The sequence below is a fragment of the Haliotis rufescens genome, unplaced genomic scaffold (assembly GCF_023055435.1).
Source record: "Haliotis rufescens isolate VD_foot unplaced genomic scaffold, xgHalRufe1.0.p SCAF_7, whole genome shotgun sequence".
Taxonomy (NCBI): Eukaryota; Metazoa; Mollusca; class Gastropoda; order Lepetellida; family Haliotidae; genus Haliotis; species Haliotis rufescens.
Genome location: NW_025964361.1, coordinates 15,670,151 through 15,695,967, shown reverse-complemented (window position 1 = coordinate 15,695,967; position 25,817 = coordinate 15,670,151). Strand labels below are relative to the sequence as shown.

Sequence of the window (25,817 nt, the reverse complement as noted above, 5' to 3'; positions counted from 1 at the left end):
GTAGATTCTCTCTAACCGTAGATGCTTCTCTACTAGCAGATGGTTCTCTAACCCGTGGAGACCGCCTCCGTGGTCTTGTGGTAGAGCGTCCGCCCGGAGAGCGGAAGGTCCAGGGTTCGATCCCGGTCCGCGTCATACAAAAAGACGTTAAAAGATTGTACTTGTTGTTACCCTGTCTGGCGCTCGGCATTAAGGGGCTAAAACAAGGACTGGTCGGCTCGGAGTCAGTATACTGTGTCTGAGTGGGGTATTCATGTTAAACTGCGGCATGGTATCTCAGTGAGCTAGCACTATAAATCGGCATCAGTCCGGACTAGTACAAGCAGCCACACACACACATACACGTGCATGCACGTCGCTATATAAGTGCAATAATCTTGGACGCGACGTTAAACCCAATTTCACCTCACCTCACCTAACCCGTGGATGCTCTCTACTAGTAGATGGTTCTCTAACCGTAGATGCTTTCTACTAGGAGATGGTTCTCTAACCGTGGATGCTCCCTAATAGCAGATGGTTCTCTAACCGTGGATGCTCCCTACTAGCATATGGTTCTCTAACCATGGATGCTCTCTACTGGCAGATGATTCTCTAACCGTGGATGCTCTCTACTAGTAACTAGTAGATGGTTCTCTAACCGTGGATGCTCTCTACTAGTAGATGATTCTCTAACCGTGGATGCTCTCTACTAGCAGATGATTCTCTAACCGTGGATGCTCTCTACTAGTAACTAGTGGATGGTTCTCTAACCGTGGATGCTCTTTACTAGTAGATGGTTCTCTAACCGTGGATGCTCCCTACTAGCAGATGGTTCTCTAACCGTGGATGCTCTCTACTAGTAACTAGTAGATGGTTCTCTAACCGTGGATGCTCTCTACTAGTAGATGATTCTCTAACCGTGGATGCTCTCTACTAGCAGATGATTCTCTAACCGTGGATGCTCTCTACTAGTAACTAGTGGATGGTTCTCTAACCGTGGATGCTCTTTACTAGTAGATGGTTCTCTAACTGTGGATGCTCCCTACTAGCAGATGGTTCTCTAACCGTGGATGCTCTCTACTAGTAACTAGTAGATGGTTCTCTAACCGTGGATGCTCTCTACTGGCAGATGGTTCTCTAACCGTGGATGCTCTCTACTAGTAACTAGTAGATGGTTCTCTAACCGTGGATGCTCTCTACTGGCAGATGGTTCTCTTACTGAAGATGCTCCCTACTGGCAGATGGTTCTCTAACCGTGGATGCTCCCTACTGGCTGATGGTTCTCCAACCGTAGATGCTCCCTACTGGCAGATGGTTCTCCAACCGTAGATGCTCCCTACTAGTAGATGGTTCTCAAACCGTAGATGCTCCCTACTGGCAGATGGTTCTCTAACCATAGATGCTCCGTATAAGCAGATGGTTCTCCAACCGTAGATGCTCTCTACTTGCAGATGGTTCTCTAACCGTAGATGCTCCCTACTGGCAGATGGTTCTCTAACCGTGGATGCTCTCTACCAGCAGATGGTTCTCCAACCGTGGATGCTCTCTACTGGCAGACGGTTCTCTTACTGTAGATGCTCCCTACTGGCAGATGGTTCTCTAACCGTGGATGCTCCCTACTGGCAGATGGTTCTCCAACCGTAGATGCTCCCTACTGGCAGATGGTTCTCCAACCGTAGATGCTCCCTACTAGTAGATGGTTCTCCAACCGTAGATGCTCCCTACTGGCAGATGGTTTTCTAACCATAGATGCTCCGTATTAGCAGATGGTTCTCCAACCGTAGATGCTCTCTACTTGCAGATGGTTCTCTAACCGTAGATGCTCCCTACTGGCAGATGGTTCTCTAACCGTGGATGCTCCCTACTGGCAGATGGTTCTCCAACCGTAGATGCTCCCTACTGGCAGATGGTTCTCCAACCGTAGATGCTCCCTACTAGTAGATGGTTCTCAAACCGTAGACGCTCCCTACTGGCAGATGGTTCTCTAACCATAGATGCTCCGTATTAGCAGATGGTTCTCCAACCGTAGATGCTCTCTACTGGCAGATGGTTCTCTAACCGTAGATGCTCTCTACTTGCAGAAAGTTCTCTAACCGTAGATGCTCTCTACTGGCAGATGGTTCTCTAACCATAGATGCTCCCTACTTGCAGATGGTTCTCTAACCATGGATTCTCCCTACTAGCAGATGTTTCTCTAACCGTGGATGCTCTCTACTAGTAACTAGTAGATGGTTCTCTAACCGTGGATGCTCTCTACTGGCAGATGGTTCTCTAACCGTAGATGCTCTCTACTGGCAGATGGTTCTCTTACCATGGATGCTCCCTACTGGCAGATGGTTCTCTAACCGTGGATGCTCTCTACTAGTAGATGGTTCTCCAACCGTAGATGCTCTCTACTGGCAGATGGTTTTCCAACCGTGGATGCTCTCTACTGGCAGATGGTTCTCTAACCGTGGATGCTCTCTACTGGCAGATGGTTCTCTTACCGTGGATGCTCCCTACTGGCAGATGGTTCTCTAACCGTGGATGCTCTCTACTAGCAGATGGTTCTCTAACTGTAGATGCTCTCTACTAGCAGATGGTTCTCTATCAGTGGATGCTCTCTACTAGTAGATGGTTCTCCAACCGTAGATGCTCTCTACTGGCAGATGATTCTCTAACCGTAGATACTCCATACTGGCAGATTGTTCTCTAACCACTACTGGTCAATCAATACAAGCCTTCTTGTCAGTAGCCATCCACTACTGGACAGTCAATACAACAAACCTTCTTGTCAGTAGCCATCCAGTACTGGACAGTCAATACAAGAAACCTTCTTGTCAGTAGCCATCCAGTCATGGACAGTCAATACAACAAACCTTCTTGTCAGTAGCAATCCATCACTGGACAGTTAATGCAACAAGCTTTCTTGTCAGTTGCCATCCACTATTGGACATTCAATACAACACACCTTCTTGTCAGTAGCAATCCACTACTGGACAGTCAATACAACAACTCTTCTTATCAGTAGCCATCAATCACTGGACAGTTAATGCAACAAACCTTCTTGTCAGTAGCCATCCAGTACTGGACAGTCAATACAACAAACCTTCTTGTCAGTAGCCATCCACTACTGGACAGTCAATACAACAAACCTTCTTGTCAGTAGCCATCCAGTCCTGGACTGTCAATACAACAAACCTTCTTGTCAGTAGCAATCAATCACTGGACAGTTAATACAACAAACCTTCTTGTCAGTAGCCATCCAGTCCTGGACAGTCAATACAACAAACCTTCTTGTCAGTAGCAATCAATCACTGGACAGTCAATACAACAAACCTTCTTGTCAGTAGCAATCAATCACTGGACAGTTAATGCAACAAGCCTTCTTGTCAGTAGCCATCCACTATTGGACAGTCAATACAACAAACCTTCTTGTCAGTAGCAATCCACTACTGGACAGTCAATACAACAAACCTTCTTGTCAGTAGTAATCCACTACTGGACAGTCAATACAACAAACCTTCTTGTCAGTAGCCATCCACTACTGGACAGTCAATACAAATAGCCATCTTTGGGAAGTAAATGGAGTAAGCTGTACTTACATAACATGCAACATTTCTTTCAGAGTGTCCTAAGAGTGGTTCCCCATATTTTTCCTCCAAAATCAAACACACACGATAGAATTGATAGTTTATTTACGTAACAATCCATCAGTCCATCAAGTTCTTCAATATTTGTATGACTACCACAGGGTCAGCGCGGTGCTCCATGTTCCTCTGCACGTGGTTCACCAATCTCCTGATGGCCTTATAGTTCCCACGCTTGTACTCCTCCACCTGAAATGGTTAAGGCTAAAGGTACCACAACATCATGGATTATTCAGGCCTCTCGCCACTACAAATCAAAGGTATCACAAGGTTGCTATTGGCCTACTAGATCTGCATGATTTAAGGCTGATTGAGTGAGGTTCATGTAATGCCACTTTGAACGGTATTCCAATTATATCACGGTGTTGTATGGGAGGAAGGTCTTGAGGAAGGGATGTACGTCGTAGATGTTTACCACTTTGGTGAAACCAATGAGCATGGGTATGGTGCTGACAAACCTAGTCACAATGATGTCAGGGAGATCCATGATTTGAACCAATATCATACGTTTCTAGCACATCAGAGGGACACAAATCTGCCCAGTGAAATTGATGAGCCTTTAATGACTTGGTGACCCACTCCCCTACATCATTTAAGTAATCAGGAAAACCTTTTGAAATTTGTTATGGAAGGTATCAGACAATTCATATCAAAGGCATTAGGCATTGTTTGCTTCAATACTTCCATGTCTGCCTCACACTAAAGGGAGAGACAGTACAAATGTGGAAAATTCTTCTTGGATCATTTAATTGTTCACAGATTTTTCTCTTGAAGTTGGAGAATCAGTCATTTTATTCCCATTCTCCATACCTCTGGCCATAAAACAACATAGGGCAGAGTCTACTTCCTGATGTAGACAAACATTTTCTATGGCGACTATGGTCTTGCATCGCAGCAAGGTAATACTTTAGTGCCTGACTCGGCATAACAGTCTGTCAAAAGGGTTGACACTTCAGCCTGGAGCGGAAAGGGAGTTTTGACGATGACCTGACAGGTATAACCTACAGTATGACCTGACGGGCCTCTTGCCTTGGTCTGACTTTTGGCAATGTTTGACTTGAATCCAGTGTGTGAGTAAGTGACGAGAAGTCAATGGCGTGGAGCTCTGACACTCTAGCAGCTGTTAGAAAGCAAAAAGGCAGTCTTCATAAGAGTCTTGCATAGGCTCAGATGGTACTTCTATAGAAGCAGACACAACGATGGACAAATTCCACTTGGGGAAAGTGTTGGGCACTTTGACATCTTCCAGTTGAAATGACTGAATAAGTTGAATTAGAGCTGGATGGGACCTGATGGAGAGCGGGGTTCCTGATAATTATTCACCAGCAGGAGTACATACTCGTCATTATTTCAAGACAGGAGTACTGGCAAAACCAAAAATATTCAGTATTTAAGAGCAGAATTATTTGGTCAATTCAAATTTGAAATTGAATTTCCTGTTCTAATAGGCAATGTTTTATATGCAGAGATTGAGATTACAAGAAAATATGCTGCTTGAAATCAGAAAATAATTTTGGGGAAATATGTCTATAAATTAACGTTATGCCGTACATGTATGCTGTGATAGGGATTTGATACGTTTTCTCAATTATCCCCCACCGTATCGTGCATATTTTCATCCGTACATACGCTGATACAGCCTTTACCTGGAGCCCTGGGAGAGCCTATCATGCTGGAGGACCAATGCTAAGACTAACCTGTTCTCCTGTCCACCATTCGGAGCATTATCATTCGGACTGCTCCGAGGTGTGACTAGCTGAGTCATTTGACAACCCTGCGGAGTGGAATACGCCCCTAGGCCTTGTTCAGATGCAAGATTTGATGGCTGACCGTCTTTCAGTGACAAGAGGGACACGATCTCATCGCACCCTAAGTCCATTCCACCTGACCCCAGCTTTTAAGGCACCAAGATGTAGAAGGGATGATTTTTGCATTCATGCCTTTGGGGTAGCAGACCAAACTGATTACCATTGAGATCAGTTCGCATTCATAGAAACGGAAATCAGGCGGTCCCAAACACCCTTGTCGGCTTTAGCTTCTTTGTCTCCTGCTATGGACCAGGATCTTTCTGAGACCAATGCCAATAGATAGATCATTTCCAGACGGCGATAGAATTCCAACAAAGGCAGATTGATCATATGCGTAATCACCTTGAGGCGGGTTTAGCCGAGATAAATGCCACCCGCCGTCTGGGGTATCTGACCAATTGGGACTGAATTTAAGCCCCGGCTGCTTCGTCAGCCATAGTCATGATAATTGGCCTCAACTTTATTCAATGGCCAAATAACTGACATGCATAGCAAAGTCTCGAACATAGCCCAAGACGAGACAGCTCTCAAGGCTCTGGAACATGTATCGAAGGAACCTTGTCAAACGTGCGTGGAAGTCAGGGAATTATCGATCCCTGAAGGACCAGACCAACGATCAGCATTCCTTTCATGGCAAAGGAGAGGCAGGGGCAGAGGCCAAGGCTTCTGTCAATCCCATAGGGGGTCGTTCCCAGGGTAGGAGCGGGGACTGGAGGGGGAAACATTGACCAAGTGGACAAGCAGTAGGTGGGAGACTATGGCCGGTTTTAGAGTGGTTTCAGTTGAGACCGATTGTAAGGAAAAGGCTCAAGATCCCAGTAAAGCCGCGCCTCAATTCTTGACCGAGTATCTCCTACACTTGCGTACCAAACAACATTTGAAGGGTAGTACCATCTCTACGTTTATGGTAGCTGTAAGTTCAGTGTTGGCAGTACCTGAGGATCGGAAAATGACCAAGATTCATGAACTGCAAGCTATTTTGCTCAATTAGGCTTGAGGATCAGAAGGCCAAATTAGTCCCCCTGCGTGGGATTTGAATGTGGTACTTCAGTGTTTGCGTGGAACTTTATTTTAGCCTCTCACACAACATCATTTTTCAACCTCACTAAGAAGACAATTTTTGTCTTGGCACTAGCCATAGCGGAACGGGTGAGCGAGATTCATGCGCTCGATATCACTCGTGTACGCTTTGTGGGTTACACACAGAGCTGCCCGGTGCCTGCACTATGAGTTTTCCTCTGCCGTGCCAAGATTTGGAGTGGTTTGTGGAAACGATTGTTTATCGCTGTTTCGTATACTTCCACAACTAAAGTCAGCTGCAATACCATTTCCTTATAGTTGCGAGCTATCATCCTTCAAACTTATGGATTGCTAATCTTGAGTCACTGAGAGCTAATAACCCCAAAGGAGATTCAGGCGGTTGCCTCAACGATGTCTCTACACACTAATTTTTCGGAAGGATGTTATTGGAGGCCGCACTTGGTCTTTGCTAGTCACTACCTGAGGGACAAGGCTTTTGAAGATGGCATGGGAATTCATAGTTTTGGACAGCTGGTTGTAGCACAGCAGGTACCCGATCCATGACGCCATAAAAACAATTGAATCTTGTCCAGAGCCAGTCTTACCCTTCCTGCATATATGCTAACATGGCTTGGTAATCCAGTTTCTCTACCCTAGTGCACGCTATTGTCTTTTGCTGTTTGTTAACCCAGACGTACTCATACTCTCGTTACCTTTCCATGGACAGGATTGCACAGAAGAATTGCGCCATGCGGCTGACACAACTCTTCGTCGGGAGAGTTTTTATTTAGTACACATTTGAAGGTATTCCCATCTCCTTGCCATCAGATACAGATGCATTACGAAGTAATGCAGGAAAAAAATAATCTAGTAAAATCTAGATATTTCTTATATTTGTATACTTATCCTACATTACTACGTCTAAGGGCCCACCCGTCGCAGACCTGCCCCCCCACAATATCTTCAGACATTTTATGTGTGACCAACAGTAACATGAAGCAATCAGGCGTCTACTACTTCCGGTATGACGTGACAGTTAGTGACTGGGAGGGTCATACTTCTGAAGGGAACAACATTTTTCTTTCTTCAGTAGGATCAATCACAGCTTCACTGCCGTCAAAAGGTAAGCAGTGAATGCATTAAGGAGTAATGAAGGGTAAGTTCAAAAATAAGAATTACCAAATAGATTTGTCTTTTTGAAATATGAAAATTAATTTCAAGAGTGATTTAACCCAAAAAACTTGTGCAAGTGTAGACTGAAAACATTCAGGTGTTGTAACTTGTCCACAGTGGAAAGAAGTGACCATTCCCTAGGTGTGGTTGGTATGCATGACAGTGAAGGGGACTTCCAGGGATGTTAGCCAAAGTCCATGATGTAATAGAGATAGGGTATTCAAAGGAATTACAGGAAGGAGGAGCGTGTCTGGTAACTTTGGAACTCCAGTTGGACTGTTATCGACCTTCCTCCTTGGCTGAGACTAATGAGAACTATGGGAAGAGATGAGGCTCACAGATCGTGGATGCTGGTGCACAGCTTCTTCACATGCAGGTGCCAGTCTGTCCACGGCCTGTATCTGGAACCAGTCATTGGCTGTCACAATCACCCGAGGGGTGCTATCAGGATTCAGACACATCTCTGCCAACACCTGTTGAAGTAGATGAAATACACAACTCTATACTTGAGCTGGACACAATATTTGTAATTATGATTTAGGCCTGTATTGCTCATGTGATGATCTGGTCACACTTTTATTAAACATCCAAAAGTAACAACATTCACATGTAAACATTTGTACCACTGCTCCTTAATACTTATATTTTTCAGAGGTGTTTGCAGCAAGTGTTTTTTTCGTTCTTGTTTAAAATGTCCCTTTTGGATTCTTCAAAAGTTTTAAGGAAACAAAGATTAACCAGGCATTTTATAAAAGAAGGCAGTTATTCCAGGAATGAGTTCATTCCAGGTTTGAGTGATTGTTGCGGGAGGGCAGACAGAGGACCTGACTTTAGACACAGCAGTCATTAAAGACATCGGTACTGGATGTTATTGCCAGGAAAACAAAAGAATATATTGTCAACAACATAAGAGACCTTTACAGTAAGCACCACGGAACGTACATACCATTAGAGTTTTCGCTTTTTTGTCTACAAGGATGAGGTCAGGGAACCATGAGTAACAGCTGACATTGTTAACAGTAATTTGGGCAAACTTGTGTAGGAACTGATGAAGAGATTGCAGCAACTCACCAATACTTACAGCAAACACGGTCAGGCTGCCGCTAGTAATGCCTTGAACAAATGTTAGTTGACAGAGAATGGATGCATGTATCATAAAAACCATCACTGTGAACTTTGCATCATAACTCTTGTAAGTTGTATACACGTAATTTGGGAGAAAATGGGTCCAGCCTAGTTTACGAGACTACACATGGAAATCCCTATCTCAGCTAATAAAACAATGCCCAGCAGATGAAGACATACAACTGAAATGGCAAACCATCATGTCCAGTGAAGTTCACATTTTCACTGACCAAGTTAGTAATCTCCTGTTCGTTCAACTGAAGAGATACAATGTAGTTTGCGACTGCGAAATAGCAATTTTACAGAAATTTACACAAAAACTGGTGTTTACTGGGAAACGGAAACCACAAGCCTCAATAGTTGAAGAGGTCTGCCATTGGTTGTGCTGATGACTCCTACAGTGACCTGACATGGTCACAGCATTTGTTCACCACACTGCAATATGGCTGCTATCTCACTTGCACCAACTGTAGTTAAGCCAGTTAAGCATTATCATCAATACAAACCTTCCTAACGATGTCAAAGGACACTTCTCTTCTCTGAAACATATCGTACAACTCTCCAAACTGTTCTGTGGAAATGGGGCTGGAAGAACAGCAGAGCACTTCATGAGAAACAGTTCTGTCACATGTCCTTTGTTACAAGTCTTCCAATCTAAAAACTACAAAACTAAATCATTACCTGTATTGTTGAATAAATTAGAAAACAGATATCACATCAAGATCACGCGGGGCTAAGTCTGGGCTGTAGGGTGGGTGATTTAACTGTACAGCCCAGACTTAGCCCCCCGTGACCATTTCCTGTTCCGGCAAATGAAATCTGCCCTACGTGGAAGACGCTTTCAGGATGACAAGGACATAAAGGCTGCCACAGAGGCGTGGTTAGAGGGCCAATCTGCCAATTTCTATAAATGTGGTATTAAAAGCTTGATGGACAAATGGAATAAGTGTATTGAGGTGAATGAAGATTATATTGATAAATAAAAGTGCAAAAGATATTCTGTGTTTTGGTCTTATATTGAAGTTGCAAAACATATTGAATGCCCCTCGTATTTCAATCTGACATCATCTAAGTCATAACAAAATCAAACTGACTATGTTCTGGGACTGATATAAAGTTAGTGCGCAAAGAGAACCAACAAGTGGCAAATCTGATTGCTCGTATCATGCGACAATCTCAGTTCTGATAGTGTGCCAGCATGATTCAGTCATCTGAAGACATGGTCAATGAAATACATTAATGGGGGTACACATGTACTTGCTGAAAGCCTTCAGATGTGCTATTAATCACAGTGACTATTGCCTACCTTCAGGTGTGCTCTTAATGACAGTGACTGCTGGCTACCTTCAGGTGTGCTATTAATCACAGTGACTACTGGCTACCTTCAGGTGTGCTATTAATCACAGTGACTGCTGGCTACCTTCAGGTGTGCTATTAATCACAGTGACTGCTGGCTACCTTCAGGTGTGCTATTAATCACAGTGACTGCTGGCTACCTTCAGGTGTGCTATTAATCACAGTGACTGCTGGCTACCTTCAGGTGTGCTATTAATCACAGTGACTGCTGGCTACCTTCAGGTGTGTTATTAATCACAGTGATTGCTGGCTACCTTCAGGTGTGCTATTAATCACATTGACTACTGGCTACCTCCAGGTGCGCTATTAATCACAGTGACTACTGGCTACCTTCAGGTGTGCTATTAATCACAGTGACTACTGGCTACCTTCAGGTGTGCTATTAATCACAGTGACTGCTGGCTACCTTCAGGTGTGCTATTAATCACAGTGACTGCTGGCTACCTTCAGGTGTGCTATTAATCACAGTGACTACTGGCTACCTTCAAGTGCTATTAATCACAGTGACTGCTGGCTACCTTCAGGTGTGTTATTAATGACAGTGACTGCTGGCTACCTTCAGGTGTGTTATTAATGACAGTGACTACTGGCTACCTTCAGGTGTGCTAATGACAGTGACTACTGGCTACCTTCAGGTGTGTTATTAATCACAGTGACAACTTGCTACCTGTCAGGGAAGGTCAGTGAGAGTGAGTTGAGCTGCCCGAGCAGTTCATTGACCAGGAGGTTGGCCACAGACTTGGCATCTCTATTCTTCTCCCTCATCACAGTCTCAAAGTAGGGCACAATCCTTTCATTCTGCAACCAATGACGGCAGCAGTAACAGCTACTGATAAATCCAGTAACTATGTCTGACAGGCTGACAGGTACACAACCGACCTGTTCCAAAAGCACTACAATGTTTCCAGCTTGTGAATGCTTCAAATAACGCTGTACTACTATAATTACCATGACTCCCCTCACAATCCTATTCTGCAACTGTCAGGTTGTTCACAATCTGTTAAAACATAATCTGCTATCACGTGTAAATAGTGTACATACATGTATTGTATATTACATACTTTATAGGGCTGGGACGGGTAACTCGGGTACCTGGGTCGGGTGGGTACTGAGTAGGACTACCCTGACCCGTGGTTAGTCACGTGATTATATTGTTTAATGGCAAAGAGTATCTAGAACTCTATGGCTACACTATAAGTGATAAATGTTCACATTTCTTTCTGACTTTGCACCCATTTCTTCTGACTTTATATGCTTGCATAATGTTAAAACATCAATCAACTTTAGTGTATGCATGGCCAGATCGGTTTATAGGTGTATCTAAATTTATTTTGACAGAAGTACGGTCAATCTATTCCGAATCGTGCTTTACCTATCTCTTGAGACCTACAGCGGGTACCCAGATAGGGTCGGGTAATGAGGGTGTGGGTACCCGGGTAGTAAATTTGGACTCATCCCAGCCCTAGTACCTTACATGACATTTTCTGAAGCACATTACAAATACACTTGTTCACCACAACAGGTGATGTAATTACTGGTGGAGACAGATCTCCAGCTGTCGCTGTAACATGCATGTTGTAAACAGATCCAGCACAAGGACAACATCCCTCTCTTCAAGGAATCATACTTGTATGCTAACATTCTATTGAGAATTGTAGACATGATAATGCTGAAAACGTCTCCATCAATCAATGAGTCAAGGTTGCAGATAACAGACACTACTACTAGTACTACAAAGTGCCCGTAGCATGAAACAACGAGCCTCTACCTGCCAAACCCAAGCATATGCACTTTCCATTAAATACATTCAAACACTTTTTCAAATCTGTTGAGTATCTTGTTGCATGATCTTGACCTTTGCCTACTTACAATGAGAGTAAGGACAACAGACAGAGAGAGGCCATATTGCTCCTGTAGACGTGCGCGGGTCTCAGTGGGGAGTTGGGGCATGGAGGCCTGTATTTGGTCTATGACAAGGGCATCCTCCAGCCCGGCTTGGCCTGTGACGGTCGTGCACACATGAAGGGGAGGCAGGTTGGGCTCTGGCATGAAGCGGTAGTCAATCAGTCTCTCTTTATCTCTCATGGCAATCGTCTTTCTGCGTCAACATAATGTTGAGAAAACACTGCAGCTGTCAACACGACAAACCAGGGAGTAATATAATCAAGGCCAGGGGACTGACTCTCTGTGACAAATCTTGGGTATTCCATGCCTTATACTTATTATAGATGGGGAATTCCTTGTTTCAAGCAGAACATTCAGCTTGTGTGAAGAAATGGACTGTCTGAACATTGCCTGTAATTCTTATCAGATCAGGAACATCAACTAAATCTTACATTCAGCGTTATCACTATCCCCCACCATGAGGCACATTAGAACTTTGTTTGTTCTTATAGTAGTGAACATAAACTATCAAAAGAAGAGTCCCATAAATCCAATAGAAGAGGTAGGCACATGGGCCACTGTATGTCATCAGAAAAATTGATTAAATGTGAAATCAATACACACAAAAGGCTCCTCTGAAAATAATAACTCAGTCTGGAATTTCTGGACTATTACAAGTTATGTCCCTTCTATGTCCCTCCTATTGACCAATCCGATTCCACCACTCATATCACTTGCATTGCTTCAAACAAATGGCGGCTTCCAGTCAAGACGATCTGATCGATAATCACAAATTTCTTCCTTCAGCATGTGCAGCACAGTGAGTGAGTGAGTGAGTGAGTGAGTGAGTGAGGTGAGTGAGGTGAGTGAGTGAGTGAGTGAGTGAGTGAGTGAGAGATTTATGATCCGATAGGATGAATTGGTTGCCAGATCACTTCAGATAATAGAAGTGAACAATAATAAATACAAGAAATGGTTCTCAGGCAATGGTTTTTCAAAATATAGTGTGAGCAGGTGCTGTCTTTTTTTGTTGTTGTTGTTGTTGTTCAAACTAGTATGTAACAAGATGAACAGTTGTGTAACCAAATAAAAAATTGTGTACAATCAACCTGAGAAAAGGGCCTCCCTACATAAATGTATTCCTTGATGAGTAAAATAATCAAATACAGTATATGACTACTGTTGGATTTGGAATATTTAAGCATTTTTAGTTTTTTTTAAAAATGGATATAAAAAACAACAACATGCAGCTGACTTTGTGATGATGCGGCCAGTGCCTGAGAACCAAAATTATTAATTTTTTTAGCCTCTGCACATATAAGCAGTGATTGTTGTTAAACATATGTACAACCTTCCTGCTGTGTACAAAGGAAACCTGCACAGAAACATAGCACACTGTGTAGAATGAAATCATTGAGGGAAATGGCTTGATGACTGAAGCTGAACTCCTATCATTTAGTTATCCACATGACCAGCAGACACCGCCTCACTGTTGGATTGATTACAACTGTGGAAACCCCTAAAACCCCTATGGCAGAAACTTGTGGAGGTCACACGAGGTATGGGTTGTAATCAGTAGGTCAGATGACATCACATATAACAATTATGTTGTGTATTAATGTGCCACGGTGATCATGAGAAAAGACAAATTCGATGCTAAAAAGGTGTGATTTAGGGTGTGTAAGGAACAGATTACTGCACTCATGCCTGTCAGATACCATATATCTTACAACTCATTGTTTCAAAACGTATAATCCCGACCCATTCTATTAGATATTACCCCGACCCATCTTAAATAGATGTCACCCTAATCCACACAAACAGATATCTTTCTTACCCCAACAGAACAAACATCACTCCTGCCGACCCTTACCCAGTATGCGAGTCAAATGACCTGGTTTCATTGACAATCTCACGCCCAGCTTCTAGCTCTTTGATGTGACGTTTTATTTCAAAGTCTGAAAAGATAAAATATGTTTAATATGAAGTAGTAGGGGACCTACTTATTGCTCTGATAACCCTAGTGTACACACAATGTAGCAGATGACCTACTTATAGCGTTGACGACACCCCCAGTGTATATACAATGTAGTAGATGACCTACTTATAGCTTTGGCGACACCCATAGTGCATATGTGATATAGTAGATGACCTACTTATAGCCTTGGCGACACCCCCAGTGCATATACAATGTAGTAGATGACCTACTTATAGCCTTGGCGACACCCCTAGTGCTGTTGATATTCTTCACCTCGCTCCTCACCCCAAGTGGTTGTCCAGGCTTGTGTACAGAGATGTTGGCATCGACTCGTAACGAACCCTCTACAACACATGGCACAGTGATACCAGCAGTAACAGTGTACTGGGTTATAAACATCTCTGGTATGAGACATCTCTACATGGTATGACTCGTAACGAACCCTCTACAACACATGGCATAGTGATACCAGCAGTAACAGTGTACTGGGTTATAAACATCTCTGGTATGAGACATCTCTACATGGTATGACTCGTAACGAACCCTCTACAACACATGGCATAGTGATACCAGCAGTAACAGTGTACTGGGTTATAAACATCTCTGGTATGAGACATCTCTACATGGTATGACTCGTAACGAACCCTCTACAACACATGGCATAGTGATACCAGCAGTAAAATGTACTGGGTTATAAACATCTCTGGTATGAGACATTGCTACATGGTATGACTCGTAATGAACCCTCTACAACACATGGCATAGTGATACCAGCAGTAACAGTGTACTGGGTTATAAACATCTCTGGTATGAGACATCTCTACATGGTATGACTCGTAACGAACCCTCTACAACATATGGCACAGTGATACCAGCAGTAACAGTGTACTGGGTTATAAACATCTCTGGTATGAGACATTGCTAGATGGTATGACTCATAACGAACCCTCTACAACACATGGCATAGTGATACCAGCAGTAACAGTGTACTGGGTTATAAACATCTCTGGTATGAGACATCTCTACATGGTATGACTCGTAAAGAACCCTCTACAACATATGGCACAGTGATACCAGCAGTAACAGTGTACTGGGTTATAAACATCTCTGGTATGAGACATTGCTAGATGGTATGACTCATAACGAACCCTCTACAACACATGGCATAGTGATACCAGCAGTAACAGTGTACTGGGTTATAAACATCTCTGGTATGAGACATTGCTACATGGTATGACTCGTAACGAACCCTCTACAACACATGGCACAGTGATACCAGCAGTAACAGTGTACTGGGTTATAAACATCTCTGGTATGAGACATCTCTACATGGTATGACTCGTAACGAACCCTCTACAACACATGGCATAGTGATACCAGCAGTAAAATGTACTGGGTTATAAACATCTCTGGTATGAGACATTACTACATGGTATGACTCGTAATGAACCCTCTACAACACATGGCATAGTGATACCAGCAGTAACAGTGTACTGGGTTATAAACATCTCTGGTATGAGACATTGCTACATGGTATGACTCATAACGAACCCTTTACAACACATGGCATAGTGATACCAGCAGTAACAGTGAACTGGGTTATAAACATCTCTGGTATGAGACATCTCTACATGGTATGACTCGTAACGAACCCTCTACAACAAATGGCATAGTGATACCAGCAGTAACAGTGTACTGGGTTATAAACATCTCTGGTATGAGACATCTCTACATGGTATGAATTGTAACGAACCCTCTACAACACATGGCATAGTGATACCAGCAGTAACAGTGTACTGGGTTATAAACATCTCTGGTATGAGACATCACTACATGGTATGACTCGTAGCGAACCCTCTACAACACATGGCATAGTTATACCAGCAGTAACAGTGTACTGGGTTATAAACATCTCTGGTATGAGCGGCGCTTCATGGTATGAGACATTACAACCCGACATAAGACATCACGACATGGTATGAGACATCACTTCTTGGTATGAGATATCACGACATGGTATGAGAAATCACTACATGGTATGAGACATCTCTACATGGTATGAGACATCACTACATGGTATGAGACATCACTACATGGTATGAGAGATCACTACATGGTATGAGACATCTCTACATGTTATGAGACATAAGTACATGGTATGAGAGGTCACTACATGTTATGAGACATCACTACATGGTATGAGAAATCACTACATGTTATGAGACATCTCTACATGGTATGAGACATCTCTACATGGTATGAGAGGTCACTACATGTTATGAGACATCACTACATGGTATGAGAAATCACTAAATTGTATGAGACATCACTACATGGTATGAGACATCAGTACATGGTATGAGAGATCACTACATGGTATGAGACATCTCTACATGTTATGAGACATCACTACATGGTATGAGAAATCACTACATGGTATGAGACATCTCTACATGTTATGAGACATAAGAACATGGTATGAGAGATCACTACATGTTATGAGACATCACTTCTTGGTATGAGATATCACTACATGGTATGAGACATCACTACATGGTATGAGACATCACTACATGGTATGCGACATCAGTACATGGTATGAGAGATCACTACATGGTATGAGACATCTCTACATGTTATGAGACATAAGTACATGGTATAAGACATCACTTCATGGAATGAGACATCACTGTTTGGTATGAGACATCACTGCATGGTATGAGACATCACTGCATGGTATGAGACATCACTACATGGTATGAGACTTCTCTACATGTTATGAGACATCACTTCATGGAATGAGACATCACTGTTAGGTATGAGACATCACTGCATGGTATGAGACATCTCTACATGGTATGAGACATCACTACATGGTATGAGACATCACTTCATGGAATGAGACATCACTGTTTGGTATGAGACATCACTGCATGGTATGAGACATCACTACACGGTATGAGACATCACTACACGGTATGAGACATCACTGCATGGTATGAGACATCACTACATGGTATGAGACATCACTACATGGTATGAGACATATCTACATGTTATGAGACATCACTGCATGGTATGAGACATTACTATATGACAACATCCCCCCTACCTGCCATCTTGCCGTCACAGGTCCCCAGGGTCTGCAGTATCAACTGGAGCTCCTTCACAAATGCTGCAGCATCATCTCCGTCGGTGAAGTCTGGCTCTGTCACAATCTCCATCAGCCCAACACCTGCAGGTGTAATTCTCTATGCATTAATACGGGCAGCCACTGTGACAATGTACCTGCACAGTTGACAAGACAGACCTGTCTTTATATTGATATAAAACAATGTGTCTTTGTGTACCTGCTCGGTTGAGGTCGATGAGACTGATGTGACCTGCGGGGTCGTGGAGACTCTTGCCACTGTCCTGTTCCAGCTGCAGCTGTATGAGCCGGACCTTCCTGTGTGTCGGAGGCAACTGCCTGTTGGGGTGGACGGTCATGTAGCAGACCTCTCCCCCGACTGCCAGGGGCTGCCGCTGCTGGGTGATCTGGTAACCTGCCTGCCACAGAGACACGAGACACATACACTAGCACAGAGACATGAGACACAGACACTAGCACAGAGACATGAGACACAGTTACTAGCACAGACACCATGAGACACACACACTAGCACAGACACCTTGAGTCACATACACCATGACACACATACACTAGCACAGACAACACGAGGCACATACACTAACACAGACACCATGAGACATATATACTAGCACAGACACCATGAGACACAGACACCATAAGATAGACACTAGCACAGACACCATGAGACACAAACACTAGCAAAGACACCATGAGACACATACACTTGCACAAACACCATGAGACACAGACACCATGAGACACATACACTAGCACACACACCATAAGACACATACACTAGCACACACACCATAAGACACATACACTAGCACAGACACCATGAGATACATACACTAGCACACACACCATAAGACACATACACTAGCACAGACACCATGAGATACATACACTAGCACACACACCAGAAGACACATACACTAGCACAGACACCATGAGATACATACACTAGCACACACACCAGAAGACACATACACTAGCACAGACACCAGAAGACACATACACTAGCACACACACCAGAAGACACATACACTAGCACACACACCATAAGACACATACACTAGCACACACACCATAAGACACATACACTAGCACACACACCATAAGACACATACACTAGCACACACACCATAAGACACATACACTAGCACACACACCATAAGACACATACACTAGCACACACACCATAAGACACATACACTAGCACACACACCATAAGACACATACACTAACATTCCATCACTTTCAAAACAAAGCTACAGTGGCAAATGAGCCCAGTATATATATAACAGAATGGAGGTATGCTACACTGGATAAGTTGAGGCATATAATATGGAGCCATGTTGTAACTGTCTATAGGGCTACCATGGTGGGGGCCATTGCCAACCGAGTCATTCCTTACATCAGTCAAATCAACACAACTTTTCATAGCAGATCAATAGATGAATACAATCAGGATTATTTCTCTGTAATCATTTTTATATGTTGAGACTTGAGTTGTGTTTTCCGGTGTTTGTCTTACCGGCAGGTCAGCATAGAAGTAGTGTTTCCTGTCAAACTTTGACACACTGTTGATGTGACAGTTGAGGGCCAGCGCTGTGAGCACACCGGCTGCAACACACTCCCGGTTCAGCACCTGCCACACAATCATACTGACATCAATACAAGGACTGTCAGCAATCTTACAGCCATTTATCATTTGGCTGTCAATAACCGAGGCTGGATCATTCAAACCAGTTCTTGACACCTTGAATAACAATCATCGCTCCTGGGGTAGGATGTATTACAAATTGGGGTACAATGTCATATATGTCTACTCTACGGGGTGCCAGACATGTGTCGGGGCTCTACACACCGGCAGGGTGCCAGACATGTGTCGCGGCTCTACTCACCGGCAGGGTGCCAGACATGTGTCGGGGCTCTACTCACCAACAGGGTGCCGGACATGTGTCGCAGCTCTACTCACCGGCAGGGTGCCAGACATGTGTCGCGGCTCTACTCACCAACAGGGTGCCAGACATGTGTCGCTGCTCTACTCACCAACAGGGTGCCAGACATGTGTCGCAGCTCTACTCACCAACAGGGTGCCGGACATGTGTCGCGGCTCTACTCACCGGCAGGGTGCCAGACATGTGTCGGGGCTCTACTCACCAACAGGGTGCCGGACATGTGTCGCAGCTCTACTCACCAACAGGGTGCCAGACATGTGTCGCAGCTCTACTCACCGGCAGGGTGCCAGACATGTGTCGCAGCTCTACTCACCGGCAGGGTGCCGGACATGTGTTGCAGCTCTACTCATCAACAGGGTGCCGGACATGTGTCGCAGCTCTACTCACCGGCAGGGTGCCAGACATGTGTTGCGGCTCTACTCACCGGCAGGGTGCCAGACATGTGTCGCAGCTCTACTCACCGGCAGGGTGCCAGACATGTGTCGGGGCTCTACTCACCGGCAGGGTGCCAGACATGTGTCGGGGCTCTACTCACCGGCAGGGTGCCAGACATGTGTCGGGGCTCTACTCACCAACAGGGTGCCAGACATGTGTCGGGGCTCTACTCACCGGCAGGGTGTCAGGCATGTGTCGGGGCTCTACTCACCGGCAGGGTGCCAGACATGTGTCGGGGCTCTACTCACCGACAGGGTGCCAGACATGTGTCGCGGCTCTACTCACCGGCAGGGTGCCAGACATGTGTCGCGGCTCTACTCACCGGCAGGGTGCCAGACATGTGTCGCAGCTCTACTCACCGGCAGGGTGCCAGACATGTGTCGAAGCTCTACTCACCAGCAGGGTGCCAGACATGTGTCGGGGCTCTACTCACCAACAGGGTGCCAGACATGTGTCAGGGTTCTACACACCGGCAGGGTGCCAGACATGTGTCGGGGCTCTACTCACCAACAGGGTGCCAGACATGTGTCGGGGCTCTACTCACCAACAGGGTGCCAGACATGTGTCGCGGCTCTACTCACCGGCAGGGTGCCAGACATGTGTCGGGGCTCTACTCACCAACAGGGTGCCAGACATGTGTCGGGGCTCTACTCACCGGCAGGGTGCCAGACATGTGTCGCAGCTCTACTCACCGGCAGGGTGCCAGACATGTGTCGGGGCTCTACTCACCGGCAGGGTGCCAGACATGTGTCGGGGCTCTACTCACCGGCAGGGTGCCAGACATGTGTCGGGGCTCTACTCACCGGCAGGGTGCCAGACATGTGTCGGGGCTCTACTCACCGGCAGGGTGCCAGACATGTGTCGCAGCTCTACTCACCGGCAGGGTGCCAGACATGTGTCGGGGCTCTACTCACCGGCAGGGTGCCAGACATGTGTCGCGGCTCTACTCACCGGCAGGGTGCCAGGTAGGGCAGCATCAAAGAAGGAGACTTGTGTGTTGATTGGACTTCCATACTTTGTAGCTGAGGCAGAGAACAGCTTGGAGTTGGACTGTATCTGGGCATGTATCTCCAGCCCCACCACGCTCTTCCACCCAGACTGCAGCCTGAGACAGATGGAAACTCAGGTGTCATCAACCACTGTATTGTACACTCCTCACTACTAGGCCTGCTTTCAGTGCAGTAGTGTTTAAGATATGTAATGATTTGTAGCCAATCTGCATGTTTAGAGATGTGTAACTGTGTAAACTCTACAGAACATAGTGGCAGGACATCCCATTGACCAGGGTAAAACAGATCTGATATTTGGTGAGAGAAAATGGACCAGACTGTCAGTTTACCCAACAGACTGTTTATCTCTGAATACAGCGAGGAGGAGTCAGTGTCATGTCTGCATCCCAGTTGCTGTAAACGAGTTAATCCCTAATCATGTATAATATAATATACAGGAGAGGTAGAAAAGTTGAGTCTAACTATGAAGGATGAAGGATAACACACAGTTAATACTTTGTGTGTACTAAGTACAATACTTGCACCAAATACACAACCAGGCAAAACATACTCTTTAGGTCTTAAGAGGTTGGCAGCAGAACTTAAGAGGGGAAGAGAGAACCTTGAAGAAGATCTAAGATGAGGAGAATGCCTTCAACTGCCATCTCTAAGCAAACTGTTGATAAAATACATAATACAATAATGGATGATCAATAGCTCACCACCGCCAATACTGTAGCTAGTAGTAGAGTGAGAACAGGAATGAATTAGGCATGACAAAGGTCACAATTAAATAGGAAATGGATGATAATAATAATGAAAATGTACTGTTACAGTGTGCATCCAAATGTTAGAGTGCTCCATTACAACCCTCAGACAAAGGCAGTGTTAGGGGCCGTGTTGATATAAACACTGTCAAGTCTGGGGAGAGTCTGTCCTGGTAAACATCAAGATTATGAGCTACATTGGGTACAGTTACACGTGACAGGAAACAATTAACCTGACAACTGTATATGCTAACCATCTTGGGCACAGGGATAGGTCAAGCCCTCTTTGTGTTGCCTTATAATATCCTGTCATGTTGACCAGAGATTCGGGTACAGAAACCTGGAAAATGAAAATGCACGCGGAAGATCTGCTAGTCGGGAAAAAGTTGATCATTATTTTTCCGAACTCTCCAAAGTACTGACCAGGTACAACTTCCACAAGACCACAAGACATCTACAACATTGCTGAAAAGGGTCTTCAAACCACAACACTGATGCTCCTATCATCACAAACATACAAGGTCCAGGCTATTACGACTAATAAATCCAAAACAGTAGCAGCAACAGAGACATCAGTGCTCAAGGAATTTTGTTTTGCACAAGTGTCACTGTAATGTACTGACATGCTGCATTCTTCTGTTCCCACTGCCAGCCACACCCACAATCCTAGGAGTGGTTGAGTCACACCCAGTGCAGGCTACATATGTTATTTGTTTTCATCCTTTACGGATCTTTGTGTTGAATTGTTTATCTGGATATGTTTCATATCTAAACTTTGACGGATGTAATTTTCATTAAAGGAAGTGCAGGTTTCTATACATAATGTTGTCTTATATCATGTGTACCATGGTGTACGATGTCACTATTAAAAACTGGTGACATTTGCTGTACACACAAACTTAGATGAGCCCTTACTGTGACTGGGGTGAGCGAGTGGCAAACAATAATTTTTCAGTAACTATAAAATGTAAGCATGCAGCATAGTTTTAAAAACATGACAAACAAAGTAATCTGATGTTCTTGTCAGCGACATGTCATTACAAAGTCCAAAAATGGAGAAAACGGGATATTATTATTATTATTATTTACAGATTAAAATATAAAATAATGCAGCAAAGATGGTTTGTGTGATCCTGGGACAGTCAGGCTGGTTAAGCTCATCATCAGCTCAGGGCCCTTGCCCCCTCTACATGCAGACCAGACAGCGAATGGGACTTCTCCCAGGAAGCGCTGCCTAGTCGAACCCACCCAGAACCTTTCTGAGAATGAGAAAACTCCCCAACACTGCAGCCTTCTGCAGAAGGGCTGTATTCCTGGTAGCAAACCAATGTCAGTCAACAGATTGGGAGGTACCAAACCTAAGGCACCGAGAACAATGGGGAGTCGGATAATTTGGTACGTGGGATGCAAGCGTGACATTTCGAAAGCGAGGTCTGCATATTTGCCATGTTTTTTCTCAATCTTGTCAATCACATTACTGTCAAAAGGGACAGAAAATTCAAGGATATAAATGATTTCATTGGATTTATCAAAAAGGACAAAATCAGGTTTGTTGGCCTGGATATGTCTGAGGCTGTATACAGGCCTATTCCAAAGGATTTTGTATTTATTATTTTCCATGACGCCCTCTACATATTCCGGGTCGTATCATGGATGGACCTCTTTGTCAAAACCACAAGCATGGCGAAGACGGTAATAAAACGATCGAGCCACCCGATCATGTCACTTAAGATACTGTGTCTGTCTGTGCCAAAGCTGGGCATTCACTCACAAAGTGTTGGACAGTCTCATTAAATTCATTACATAATCTACATTTCATATTCACATTTTGATGCAAAATCACACATTGACGGTTTCGAGTTGGAAGTGACTGGTCCTGATCAGCAAACAGAAAGCCTTCTGTTTCACTTTTCAGGCCAGATGACTTCATCCAAGAGAAGGACTTTGCAGGATTGCTGATCTTCTCAACACACTGCACATAAACTCGATGCAGTGGTCGTTCAGAAAGTCTGTCCTTGAAAAACTGAGTCTGGGCCGATTTGATATGGCACTTCGCTTGGTTGACACTTATTTATGTACTGTCCAGCAGTACAGAACCATCAACATAAACAACGACGACAATGAGATCATGTCCCACATCCTTTGCTCATTTTAGATAACTGTGGAATGCCTTGTTTTCATCATGAGTCTTGACATGCTTCACAAGAGAATCATCAGACAAATAGATGTGTGCAAAAGTGCACAAAACAATTCTATCATGAAGAGCCTCCACATTAATTAAACCACGCCCTCCCATCATAATTGGTAAATATAATTATTATTATTAATTGCATTGGCATGCTATCTAAATGAAACAACTGAAAGTGGAACATGTCTATTCGTTACAAACATGACACGTGCTCTTCAAACGAATCTACTCGGTGGCCCTGTAACTGTGTAAGGTGTTTCTGGTGCGAGGAATGTAAATATGGGATAACAGATATGGGGATAACAGGCGTCAGGTCGGTATGCTATGGTAAAATAACAGCGATACATTTTCAGAAACAATTCAACATTAAGCCTTAAGAACATCAGTCACTACAACGTAAAGTTTTTGTAAACACCACAATGATGACACACATCACTATTGCTCGGGTAATGTTGTGGGCGAAAAATGGGGGACTGCTATATTTTTTCTGATTGTCGTGTTTCATCACGATCTGTCGTCTTAATAATGCAAGAGTAATTGTAAGTGGCACAAACATCTCTTTGGCTCTTTAAAATGGAAAGTACCTGACATTTTTCGAGTAGAATCTGTGAAATTTGTATCTTGAAAATGACTTGTGAAACCCGCACGTCTTGCACGGAACATAGCGTATGGAGGCCGCCATATTGGCAGTGATCAAAGGGAAGTAATTTGAGTGAGATTGAATTTTAGTGAGAATGATACCGCTACAAAATTTCACATCATATATATATATATATATATATATATATATATATATATGATGTGAAATTTTGCAGCGGTATCATTCTTTACCCGCACGTTTATATATATATATATATATATATATATATATATATATATATATATATATATTTGGTGAGTCATATAAGTCAGTGTCTTGTTTGTGTTTTAGGTATAAAACATTCTGTTGCACCATTCAATGGGTTAATATGTCAGCTTGTCAATTGCAAAGTAAAATTCAAGTTGTCAACAAACTGATAGTCTGTGATATTCTTAAAGATAGACAGTTATTTGAAATATTGCACCTGACTGCAGCTGATGACAAAAACAAGGAGACAAATAACTTCATCAATCATTTTTTATTTATTTTTGTCATGCTACCATATTTTACAGACAATAAAGACATTTGTAAATAAATACCTCTGATGTGAGAATGTTGTAATTACGGAGTGAAAGACACATTTGAGACAAGGAAATAATATATTCTTCTCACCAAGTATTCAACATCAGTTAATATTTCTGTAGCTCGAAATCTTCACATACTCTCAGGCCAAATGAGATTTCTTGTTCTAGAAACACATCATTTATAAAATGAACATGAATGGACCTATCCTATACAATTGAAATTGATTTTGATTCTCACAGCCTTAATAGCCAGCAATTATTCTGTGTGAAGTATGTACTTGGTAAGAAACATATATCATAAAAACATTTATGCAATTGAAGCATCCGAGCTACAAAAAATAGCTATATTTAAAATAAATTCTTGGACCAGTGAACTCTGCAAAACCAAAGGATAACTGAATGTATTTATATTTCAGAATTCTGGTCCTTGTTATTCATCAAACAATAGCTGACCATTGGTCAATATCTGGATGTTAAAGTGGAAAGTCCTTGAAACTAGTTGAAATCAAAATCAAGATCACGGTCACTAAATATAACTTTAACAAACTTGATCAGCTTGGCTTATAGACGTTGGTCCTCTAAGCATGCATTCTATAAAGAAAGTCTATGCAATCATTGATAAGATAATTAATGTAACAAGCCTATCCACAACCTCTCGATTTATGAACCTGAACATGTCTGTTACTTGTCACTGTGAATGTTTCTGAATGGAAATACAGGCTGATCTGACAGAAATTGAAAACAACATGTATCCAGTCTGAAACTGAAAGTGTAGAATGTGAAAGTTTGTTTAAAACAACGAGAATCAGAGAACTCATGTGGATGACCTCTGACCACTTGGGTCAACAGGACCAGATTTATACCCTCTTCTTGTGAACACTGCAGAAACTGGTAAATGTCACCTGTAATTCACACATTCATTAGAGGTGATGTCAAAGAAAAAAGTTTCTAAAAACCACTACAAGAACTACAAAATGCACTATATCATCCACATCACTAGTGATTGACAGTTTCATACAGGGATTATATGTGAATGGCAACAATTATCACATTGGATGAACTGATGACTGTGGCACGTGATGTGTGACATAAACATGGGTATACATTGTATATATGGTCCACAGAACCAAGGTGGGTAGCAATGCTGTTCTTAGTCCAACTTCTATGCATGATTGCATAAGAATACTTTAGGAATATATTCTATGAATCTTCCAGAATGTTCTTA

At 43.4% G+C, this 25,817-nt stretch overlaps 1 protein-coding gene across 5 annotated transcripts; it reads right to left on the bottom strand.

The window, feature by feature from the left end:
- Window positions 1-3,639: 3,639 nt before the first annotated feature.
- LOC124115014 (glutamyl-tRNA(Gln) amidotransferase subunit B, mitochondrial-like) lies at window positions 3,640-24,126 on the bottom strand. Of its 5 annotated transcripts, XM_046475792.1 has the most exons (12): window positions 24,013-24,126; window positions 20,436-20,589; window positions 18,623-18,736; window positions 17,303-17,501; window positions 17,065-17,187; window positions 14,183-14,296; window positions 13,848-13,932; window positions 11,960-12,188; window positions 10,758-10,888; window positions 9,241-9,319; window positions 7,948-8,082; window positions 3,640-3,797 (listed from the first exon to the last, which is right to left on the bottom strand). In XM_046475792.1, the coding sequence occupies exons 1-12, from the start codon at window positions 24,108-24,110 to the stop codon at window positions 3,672-3,674; spliced, it is 1,587 nt and encodes a 528-aa protein (XP_046331748.1). In that variant the 5' UTR covers window positions 24,111-24,126; the 3' UTR covers window positions 3,640-3,671. The 5 variants fall into 5 exon arrangements, with proteins under 5 accessions (XP_046331748.1, XP_046331750.1, XP_046331749.1 ...); XM_046475794.1 differs by lacking the exon at window positions 7,948-8,082; XM_046475793.1 differs by lacking the exon at window positions 14,183-14,296.
- Between the last annotated feature and the right edge of the window lie 1,691 nt (window positions 24,127-25,817).

What these genes read in the sequence shown, in the direction of transcription:
- LOC124115014 (XM_046475792.1), bottom strand. Translation starts at nt 24,110, where the DNA reads ATGGCGGCCTCCATACGCTATGTTCCGTGCAAGACGTGCGGGTTTCAC. An exon ending in TTCTACTCGAAAAATGTCAG is followed by an intron (nt 20,590 to 24,012) that starts GTACTTTCCATT and finishes CATCTGTCTCAG; the next exon opens with GCTGCAGTCTGGGTGGAAGA. An exon ending in CATCGACCTCAACCGAGCAG is followed by an intron (nt 17,188 to 17,302) that starts GTACACAAAGAC and finishes TTACACCTGCAG; the next exon opens with GTGTTGGGCTGATGGAGATT.